This window comes from Nuphar pumila, chromosome 1, assembly GCF_984573655.1.
Source record: "Nuphar pumila chromosome 1, dmNupPumi1.hap1.1, whole genome shotgun sequence".
NCBI classification, from domain to species: domain Eukaryota; kingdom Viridiplantae; phylum Streptophyta; class Magnoliopsida; order Nymphaeales; family Nymphaeaceae; genus Nuphar; species Nuphar pumila.
Window position 1 is genome coordinate 170,691,767 of NC_143249.1, and position 11,231 is coordinate 170,702,997.

Sequence of the window (11,231 nt, forward strand, 5' to 3'; positions counted from 1 at the left end):
GTGCGCTGGGCCCGTGGGTATTTTTTAAAGTGTAAAAAGCACGTTGTTCATTGCACGCTCGATCAATGGCGCTCTCTCTCTCTCTCTCTCTCTCTCTCTCTCTCTCTCTCTCTCTCTCTCTCTCTCTCTCTCTATATATATATATATATATATATATATATATATATATATATATATATATATATATATATATATATATATATTCTGGTTCCTCCCCTTATGTACCCAAAGAACGCTCAAAATCAGGACACTCTCTCATACGCATACAAGCAGCATGCCTACACTGGCACATAATGCTGATCCTGTCAACTTGCATGTATATTTTCAAGTGTCAACAGCAAAGTCCATTGTTAAGGGGAGGACATTGCCCAACCTTCGGTTGTTGGTTGTACTCATAGTCACCAGAGACGGGTACGGGTACAAGATATGGGTATGTGTACACAAGGCCCTCAAAAGTTTCTGATACACTTTTATTGAAACATGTATATAAAAGTTTTGATACAAGTTTCTAATAGACATTGACACAAAATTTTGGTATGTGGTTTTCTCGATGATGATAGAGTTTCTGAAAATTAGATCTCATCATTTATGTTATAAGAATCATTGCATCATATATACGGTGATATAAGAAATGCTAAGAAAAGCTAAAACACCAAAAATTACATAATTCCACTGTATATAGATATAGCAATGTGACTACATGTAAAAAGCAAAATATTTAAAGCCAAATGCTTTAAGACAATGAAAAATAAAGAAAAACATAGAACAATCTCAAGCTAATATGGTCAATCTTGCAAGAATTTGTGAAAAGTATATGTAATTATGAGCGTGATATCTGACATGTTTTTGCCAATTCTAATTATGAAATTGATATAAAAATACAAAAATCAGGTTTAATTAGGTTGAAGAAAAAAACTACCATGGCATCCTCAATGGAAGTGAGAGAAGCTTTTTGATGGTTTCAATGGAAATAAGCTTGATCTACATATATAAGAACAGTGTAGGTGGGGCTGCGAAGGTCCTATTATCCCATGTCTTTTATTTGAAAGGAATACATTGATTGTCACCACCAGAGCTGGACCTGTAAAGAGGCCAATGAGGCTTGGGCCTCAGGGCCCCTAGGCCCCAAAAAAAATTAGGGGCCCATTTTTAAGGCCAATGAGTATTGTTTAGGTAGTTTATATAAATATTTTATATATTTTTATTTAATATAATATAAATATTTGGAATATTATATTTATTTAATGTGAATGCAAATTTTATTGTTATTTTGATTCTTTAAAAAAAATTCGGAGGCGCTGCCCCCGAACTCCTACCATTAATAGGGGGCCCATTTTTTCCCTCCGCCTCAGGCCCCATAAAACACAGGTACGGCTGTGGTCACCACCCCATATGAAACCTAGTTTGGTACTGGTTTCACTTTGTACATGGGACTAGTTTCCTATATTCTTATGGGCGAGATTTATATGCATTTAGAAATTTGGTTTTTGGCATTTTTTAAATTGGTTTTAGTGTTTTTTAAACTAGTTGCTTACCGCTTGAAATAAAATTCGTGGGACAAAATAGAGTTTATATGCAATTATAGTTGTACTTGTGTTAGGTAACAGGTAGAGTGCCCTTGCATACGACTGCTTTCGACTCCTCTTGTACCTAGGGATGTACAGGTTGGTATGACCTTATCCCAACCCATACCGGATCTAATAGGATTAAGGTTAGTAACAATAGAAAGGGTCCAGTCAACTATCCTGGTTGGACCCTTGAGATCCGATTGGCACACAGAGCCGAATTTGGTTTATGGAATTCCGTACCAAACTTGGGTCCTAACCCGAGACTCGATTAAGATCCGCAGTTTTTTTTAATGTAAGGACATAAAAAAAATATGTTTATTGTTTTCCGGGTATGGAGTAGATCTGGTATGTGTAATCATTATCCGTCCAAGGTATGTTTTTTTTTTATGAAAGATCCGGTTCAAATCTGGCACAACACCTCTTAGTATCTGAACCCACCCAAATCTGGCAGAGATTGACAACCTTGTTTTTACACTTTGACTTCATTTCTTATTTTGATATGATGTAATTTTTCTCTACGTAATCATTTTTGTGAAAAATAATTGTACTTTATGTCAAAATGACATGTTTTCTCAAATGCCCTATAAATTTTGAAATTGGCCCGGTGTTCAAATTTGCAAATTTTGGAGTATAAAAAGATCTTTATACCCTTCAAGCAAATTTTCTTCAAATATACGATCTTCTTCCTAAATATCCAAATATGTGAATTTTCTTCCTATATATATGTGATTTTTTTCTCAAATATCATAATATGTGAATTTACTCTTAAATAGGAGAATTTTCTACTAATTATATGATTTTTTTTAAAGGTTTTAGCTGCACTTCTGAAGCATCACTAAAGGCTTTAACGATGCTTTTGAAGCGCTGCTAAAGGTTTTTTTACCTTTAGTGACACTTTTACAAATATCAAGCATGAGGCCCTTTGACATTCTCAAATAAAGTATGACATTCGTAACCATGAGTTGCAAAGGTCTTCAAAATGTGCAAACTCTTTTTAATAAAATCACTTAAGGGTACATGCACGTTCGCAAATGTGTGAGGACATTCACCTGTGAAGGTAAGACATTCACAAATGTAGGAGTATTTAGTTAAAGGTGCTTCATATTTTGAAGACCTTTGCAACTCATGGTTGTGAGTCTCTTCAAAATGTGCAAGCCTCTTTTTAATAAAATCGCATAAGGGACACATGAAAGGAGGACATTCACAAATGTGTGGAAGGAAAATTGCATATTTATGAAAAAAATCTCAATTTGCATATTTGAGAGGAAGTTCATATGTTTGGAAAAAATTCGTTTGTGTGAAGGATAAAAAGGTTCTACAACTGAAATTTTATGAATTTGGACATTGGGCCGATTTAAAAAATTATAAAGCATTTTGAAAAACATATAATTTTTGGTGTACAGTATGGTCATTTTCCCATCATTTTTGTCAGAGTAAAACCAATTTTACCGGACTGGCAGTATTTGGTGTTTGAGTCCATATTGACTATCGGTGGTATATGGTTGGTGCCATCGTCAGCATGTGTATAGCCGATTTCTTTGTAAGTAAAGCGGTAATAAAATGCCACACTCACATCTCTCTCTCTCTCTCTCTCTCTCTCTCTCTCTCTCTCTCTCTCTCTCTCTCTCTCATACGTGTTTTACTATTGGACTAGTTGAGATTCCATTTGGTTAAAACCCGTTTGCATTTGTTACTGTGAAAATACTAACCGAGCATCAGCTCCAACGACAGTAGAGGAGAAGATATCAGGTGATTCAGCAAAATCATTCATCATAAGTGATTTGGCATTATCTCCGTCCATCCTGGTAATCAACAGCCGTGAGCCATAGTTAGTGATATCATATGCACTTTTATGGTGATCCCCACAGCTTTTACAGAGGTGTTATGGTTCAAATGATATTGAAAATCATCATTGATGGTTATTTTCTATTGTTTGGCGAAGAAAACGTTTGATTTGGCAGATCACGTGATCCTTTTTCATGGGGTTGCCCATTGGCCTTCCACCATGCATTGATCCATCAGCAGTTTAACTGGTGTCCCACTCAAAAGGGCGAGGTAGAATGACGTGCAATTAAGGAAACCCCTCCCCCCGGCATCATCCTGTTTGGACCGGGGATGGAGGACATAAAATGAAGATGAAGGCGGGGATGAAGGTTAAAATCAAAACCCGTGCATGGATGGAGGTGGGGATGTACTTACGCTTTCCTCCGCCCTGCCCCGTCTCCATCCTAATCGCTGCCTTGCCCCGCCCCATCTCGTCCCGTCCCCAATTCTTCTAAAGGATGGCAATGGACCAAGAGGAAACGGGGCCCGGCCCTGCCTCGCCTTGTTTGGACCGAGAATGGAGGACATGAAACGGGGATAGAAGTTAAAATCCAAACCCATGTGGAATGGAGACGGGGATGGAGGTCCGAATTTTGAGATGAGCAGGTGTGGAGACCTTGTCCCCTGCCCCTCGCCTCAATCTACTGCCATCCTTACTTGCAATGTGATTGCACACTTTTAGTGTGCTGCTGCACCTGATCACCCACCATCCTCCTGTCAGCTGTGGGGGCCAACGTTCACATGGTGGATGGTCAGGTGCAGCAGTACATTTAAAGCGTGCAAACACATTGCACCTGATCTCAATTCCAAAAGGGCCCCAGCTGATTTGTTCTATGACCCAAGCTAGAAATGAGGTTTTCCATCTACCACTCTTAGACACAAATATCTAATCCTAGTCACCATCCAAGTTGTTTTTTCCTCACTGGGTCCCAACTTTCTGTACAAGGCCATGTTCCTAGAAAAATGCCTTGACATTGTGCCAAATGAGCTCGGTCCCAGTTGAGCATGACTCAATCGCTAGTGCCGTAAGGGTCTTATTTCTTCAATTAAAGTTCTCAAAGAGGGATTGAATGTATAAACTAACTACATTTGAACACTTCGCTTGAGCAGGCAATGAGAATTTCCTCCATGTTTTGTATCGCAGGATGGCTTGCCATGTATTTCGAAAAAGGGTATGTTTGCTCGCATCCAAATGTGATTTGTAATCTCATGCAAATGAGAGAATGAATCTCATTTGCACAGCTAACCCAAACATGTGATTTGAAATCTCATACAAATGAGAGAAACATTATCCTTTGCACAACAAACCAAAAACATGTGATTCGGAATCTCATGCAAATGAGAAACTGAATGTGATTTGAAATTATTAAGTGAATCTTGTGATTTCAAATCACAAGGTGGAATATAAGATTTGAAATCATATGATTTGAAGTCACTATCGATTCCATCTCTGGTGATAAATCTCATGAGATGCAACCAAATATACCCAAAGTTTCAAGCACAATTATTTTTTTTTAATGAAAATTTTTCATTTAGGGATCCAACCTTTTACCCCTAATTCCAAATATGGGCCATATATTTTTTAAAATTTCAAATATGGGCCAAACTTAGGGCTTATAAGTCAAGTTATAACAGTGACCTTCATCATTAAAAGTTTATATTGTTTACTTTTTCTTTTTACGAGAATAAGTATTTTTCAGTTTTTAAGAGACAATACAGAAGTAAAATAAAAGGACTAACATTTTCTAATAGTGAACATTTCATTTAGAGGCCAACCTTTTGCCCCTAATTTCAAATATATGCCACACGTTTTTAAATTTCAAGTATGGGGCCAAATATTTTCTGAAAACTGTCAGCATTTATCTCAGGTTAGGTCATAAGTCAAGTTACAGCTTACAACAGTGACCTTCATCATTAAAAGTTCATATTGTTTACTTTTTTTATGAGGATAGTTTAGCACTTTTCAGTTTTTGAGGGACAATATAAGAAATAAAAAAGGACTCATGTTTTACAATATGATGGTGTTAACCTAAGATCCTATTTGATCATTTTCAGAAAAAGTTTGGCTCATATTAGTTATTTCATAAATGTGTAGTTCATATTTGCATTTAAGAGCAAAGGTTGGCCCCTGATTTAATTTTTTGAAAAAATTTCAGTTTGAGGCCAACCTTTACCCATAATTTCAAAACGTTTTTTAAATTCTCTCTCTCTCTCTCTCTCTCTCTCTCTCTCTCTCTCTCTCTCTCTCTCTCTCTCTCTATATATATATATATATATATATATATATATATATATATATATATATATATATACTTTTCCTAAAAGCTGTCAAACAAGGTTAAATCATAAGTCAATTTTTTTTTTCTGGAAGGCAAACTGGTAAGCAAACCCCTACCAAATATATCTTAAGCCCTATGTGACAGAGGGATTTGAACCTGGGTCTTAAGCTTGGCACAGGACACAGCTTACCACATGGGATACCACCTCAGTGGTAAATCATAAGTTACAACAGTGACTTTCATCATTAAAAGTTTATAATGTTAAACCTTGTTTCTTTTACCATGATAAGTACTTTTCAGTTTTTAACGGACAATACACGATAAAAAAACGGGCTTACTTTTCAGTTTTGACGTGCTTCGTCCACGAAATGATTGAGATTGGTGTGTCTTCTTGATTTGCAGGGATCTTACCATACGTGCTACAGATATTAGGCCTCTTCTTCATTCCTGAATCTCCAAGATGACTGGTTTGTTATTTCCTGGCTTCCTTTAATTCTAGTTTTAGTGAACTGAAAGATGTGAACAAATTGAGTTCACTAGAACAAATTAATTGATGTTTCAGCCAAAGGTTGGGAAACAGGATGAGTTCAAAGCAGAGCTGTGTCGACTTCGTGGCGATTGTGCTGATATATCCAAAGAATCAGTGGACATCCAGCTGGTTCATAATCCCAACTAATCTGAGTAAAATAATGATCTTGAAGATGTGTCTTCTCAGATGTTATATACATGGTGTGATCCTGGAGTATGTTAAAACCTTTCAAAGCCTTCCAAAAGCAAGGATACATGATTTGTTTCAAAGAAACTATGTAAATTCAGTCATTGTAAGTTAACATATTTGTGTTTTATCCACTTCAAAAAGGTTTCCAGTTTTCGTATTTTATCTTCTACTTCAAAAACGTTTCCAGTTTTCAGTAACGTTGCATATGTTTTAGGTTGGAGTTGGTTTGATCTTATTACAGCAATTTGGAGGTATAAATGGAGTTGGGTTTTATGCAAGCGAAACTTTTGTGGCAGCAGGTGACAGAGAGTATTTAACTGTGTAAGAAACGGTAGTCCTAAGTAAGTTAATTTGTTCATCTTGTTTCAGGGTTTTCCTCGGGAACACTTGGAACTGTAGCTATGGTTGCTATTCAGGTATGATCATGTGATTCCAACCAAAGCTAAGTTTTGTTGGATTCATATTTTATTTATTGCAATTTCTTTTCTGCCCTGGGAGCAGATCTAGTGTTCGAGGCAGAACACCTTATAAGGTGTTCTGTCCAACCATGGGGAACCACGTAGTGGCGGGGCCGAACACACCATGCCTCTTTGTGTTCTGTTTCTGTAACGAAAAACTTGGTAGCCCATATGGTCATTTTAGATGATGAGCATGAGAACAAATGAAGATCAAATAGAGGGGGCAAGCATGGCAGTATCAAAGTTGATTTCCAAGTATTTGCCTTTGTATAGGGCCATCATGAATCTAAAAATGGGCATATATACCTCAAGCGCCATATTAGCATGGTTTTTCTCTAGTTTTGTATTTGCCAAAGTGGCTCCACTCTTATGTTATTCTTGGTTTCCTTGTGGATTTCTTATTGGTGACAGTATGTCACAGGTTCCAGTGACAACGCTTGCTGCATTTTTGTTGGATAGAGCCGGTAGAAGACCACTTTTAATGGTAAAATTCAGATTATATGAGAAAGCGTACATTGCGTTTCACACGCAACACAATCACACCTGTTTTATGCTGCTCGTGCTGTATGGTCTAGCGATGATATCTCTTCATTAGAATCCTTTTATTAGGTAGTTTGTGACACTGCCATCACTATGTAAATTCTTTGTATCCTTGATTTCTCTTCGATTTCTGAATCTTGTTAATAATATTTTTTCTGTTCTCTCTAAAAAAAGAGAGCGTACGCGTGTGCACATGCACATACATGCAATCTCACGCACAAATATGGTGAAAAAATCTGATATGGTTGTTTTGTCAGATTTCTGCTGCTGGAACTTGCTTGGGTTGCCTTTTAGCTGGAACTTCAATTTTAATAAAGGCACACCACAAAATAGCAAATGACTACACCCTTTTTAACTATTTACTGCTTGAAATGAAATTTAGAAAAACGTTACATGCTCTTTACAGGTTCCTGGCTCGTCAGGAGGCATGGCCACAATACTGGCCCTTAGGCATACTGGTAAGATTGCCTAAAACATTTAAAAAAAAAGGAAGAATTTTTTCATGCACCCTTTACCTGGAATCTAATGTTTTATCATATCTGCGGTTATTGCTTTTCATTCCCTCTTTTCTTTTCTTTTTTCCTTTTTTCGTGTTCCTTTTATTGTGTCAAAATCAGGTGTATATAGGATTCTTTTCCATAGGCATGAGCCCAGTACCATGGCTTATAATGTCAGAGGTGAGTTTTCTGTTAGGGAATAGATAGTAGGAATTCAACTAAATAAGGGGATACACGATTCTGCTAGTAAATTCCTGTTCTTGATCTCTGCAGATATTCCCACTAGATGTAAAAGGGATGACAGGAAGTCTGGTAACTTTAGTGCATTGGCTTGGTTCCTGGACTGTTTCTTATTCATGTGCTGCAGTTCATCAGGTGAAATCATTTTTTTGAAAGGCAAGCTGGGGTTGGGCAGACCCCTACCAGTTAAACAACTATACCGTTGGGTTTTCAACATCCCAACACAAGGTAACTTGCACTAGCTGCTTCTACCAGACAAGCGGAGCCGCCGTTGGTCATCAGGTGAAGTCATGATTTATCCAATTCCAAACATTTTTCTTCCTAACATTGTCTTTTCACTGCTTGCATAGTTTACCTGTTTGGCGCCCGCACCGGATATATGGATCGCTTAAGTAATCCTTTATGTGACACTAGCCAATCACATGCCAGCATTCCTATGGAGAGCACATCCAGTGATCTGGCATCTTCGGGGGTCCGAATGAGCGCCATGTATATAAGCACGTGGGGCTTGTAAACTCGTGTGTGTCGGCATCACTTAGCATCGGAGTCCAGTGCGGTTGCACTTGAGTACCCTTTCCCGTCATTATCACCATGAAACGATGGCTCGAGAAAAAGACAAAAATGTCTTTCATCTAGAAAAGGGAGGATTATCTTAACTCTTCAAAGTCCAAACATTTTATTTTTGCCCTAAGCAGTAAACGATGCACCATCTGTTGTAATAGGATCTCCCTTTGATGAAGCACAATTTGATGTCATCTGTTGCCGCCAGAGCACCCTTTGTTATCGTTTGCTGCCGTCAGAGCAACCTTTGTCGTCGTCTGCGCATTGGAAGCATCGTTGCCACCATCGATTGCATCTACCCTTTGGGTGTTTTTCCTCCACTATCAGATTACTAAAACTTTTGTCATTTTGGTGAGTTTCGTGTAAGGTTTCGTTATGTAAACAAATTGATTTATAAATCTGAATGCTAAATCTTACAACTGATTGTACTATTCATGCTAAATAACATCTATTTTCATACTAAAACAAATCGATTTGTACGTATCCACCTTCTGGGCGTCGAAAAACATTTAGCACGATTTGTTCTTATGAAGGCCAAATATTACAACAATATGTACTTATGAAGGCTAAATTCTACAATGATTTGTATGTTGGAATACAACAATAATTTATACATTTAATGCAATAGTGATTTGTACATTCGATGCAGCAACAATTTATATGTTTGAAGCAGTAGCGATGTGTATTTATCATTTATGAAGTTACCACGATTTGTACTTAAGTTTACTAAATCATACAACAATGTTTACTTATGAAGCCCAAACGTTACAACGATATATACTTATGAAGGGTGTGATTTCTACAATGATTTGTAAGTTTGAAGCATGAACAATTTATACATTTAAATCAGTAGCGATTTGTACGTTTGAAGCAACAACGGTTTATATGTTTGACGCAGTAGCGATGTGTATTTATGAAGTTACCTCGATTTGTACTTAAGTTTGCTAAATCTTATAACGATGTTTACTTATGAAGTCAAATATTGCAACGATTTGTAATGTTGGTGATTGTGTAACGAATGTGATAATTTGTAGTAATATATACTTTGGGAGGCAGTTGTAACATATAATGATGTGGTTAAATTTATGTGTTGTGCAGGTTAGCAATGACTAAAATTCGTAAGACAAGAAAGCCCCTATCGTTCGATGGGATGACTACTAGAGAAATTATCTGTCAGTCTGATATATGAGCATTATGAAATATACCAAAATATAATGAAGATTGAGAATGATAAATACAGGGACAAAGCGTTGGAATTATATAATGCGGAGCCTGATCCATCAGATATTGAAGATGAAGAGCAAAGGAAGAAGGATAAGGAAGAACTAAAGATGAAGAAGAACGATGGTGATGGAAAGGAAAAGCAAAAGAAGAAAAGGCAAATAAAGGAGGAGGAGAGGGAAAGGGAAAGGCAAAGGAAGAAGGAGGAGAATGAAAAGCAAAGAAAGAAAAGACAAATGAAGGAGGAGGAGAAGGAAAGGCAAAGGAAGAATAAGGAAAAGGAGGAAGAAAAGGAAAGACAATTGAAGGAGAAGGAGGAGGAAGAGGAGAGGGAAAGGCAAAGAAAGAATAAGGAGAAGGAGTAAGATAAGGAAAGGCAATTGAAGAAGAAGGAAGAAGGAGAAAGAGAAAGAGAAGGAGAAGGAGAAAGAGAAGGAAAGGAAAATGATAAAGATAGAAGAGGAAGGCAAAGGAAGAAACATCAGAATGAGGAAGAGAAGAAAAGGCAAATGAAGGAGAAGGAGGACAAGGAAGACAAGGAAAGGTTAAGGAATGAGAAGGAGGACGAGAAAGAGAATGAAAGGCAAAGGAAGGAGAAAGAGGATGAGGAAGAGAAGGAAAGGCAAAGGAAGGAGCGGGAGGAGAAAGAGAAGGAAAGGGAAAGGGAAAAGCAGGAAGAGGAAGAGAAGGAAAGGGAAAGGAAGAAAGAAGTAGAAAAGGAAAGAAGGGAGGCGAAGGAGCGAAGGAAGAAGTAGAAAAGCAGAGAAGGGAGGCGGCAGAGCGAAGGAGCAACAAGAAAGGCAGAGGAGGAGAGGAGAATGAGAGAATGAATGAGAAACAAGAAAGGCAGAGGAGGGAGGAGGATGAGCAAATGATGGAGCAACAAGAAAGGCAGGGGATGGAGGGAAGGGATGAAGAGAAAAAAAGTGTGATCAATTTTTGAAAACGAGCAGGATGTAAAACAATGTTTCCTTTATAAATGAGTGATATGTCGCACAAGTTCAGGAGGGTATTACTTCGCTTTGCTTTGTAAGGAACAGACAAACCGACGTTTTCTTTATAAACGTCATGTTCGGGGGCCAAACATATAACCTGCTTCGTCGCAAAGGGGGTATTGATCGTGAGGAAGGAGACGACGGCAGCTATACGGCCAGTGACGGTGAATCAGGCGTATATTTTATAAATGCGACAGATCGTATATTCGATTTGTCTCTTTTCTATCGTATATTCGATTTGTTTTGTGTACTGTAGAAAGGAATTATAATATAATATAACAGATCATTTATTGAATATTCTGCTAATGTGAGTGAAACATCTACAAAAAA

The 11,231-nt window shown here is 37.5% G+C and overlaps 1 protein-coding gene across 1 annotated transcript; it reads left to right on the plus strand.

Moving 5' to 3' along the window:
* Positions 1 to 274: 274 nt before the first annotated feature.
* Positions 275 to 8,263, plus strand: LOC149851259 (sugar transporter ERD6-like 16). The gene is made up of 9 exons (XM_090008109.1): positions 275 to 430; positions 6,234 to 6,329; positions 6,604 to 6,688; positions 6,759 to 6,805; positions 7,269 to 7,331; positions 7,645 to 7,845; positions 8,005 to 8,064; positions 8,158 to 8,196; positions 8,252 to 8,263. Exons 1-9 carry the CDS (start codon positions 275 to 277, stop codon positions 8,261 to 8,263), a joined length of 759 nt encoding a protein of 252 aa, XP_089864235.1.
* The last annotated feature ends 2,968 nt before the right edge of the window (positions 8,264 to 11,231 follow it).

Bases quoted from the DNA above. Each gene is read 5' to 3' on its own strand.
- LOC149851259 (XM_090008109.1), top strand. From the start codon at position 275: ATGCCTACACTGGCACATAATGCTGATCCTGTCAACTTGCATGTATAT. The intron at 6,330-6,603 runs GTTCATAATCCC...CATATGTTTTAG, and splicing joins AATCAGTGGACATCCAGCTG to GTTGGAGTTGGTTTGATCTT. The intron at 7,846-8,004 runs GTAAGATTGCCT...TGTCAAAATCAG, and splicing joins ACTGGCCCTTAGGCATACTG to GTGTATATAGGATTCTTTTC.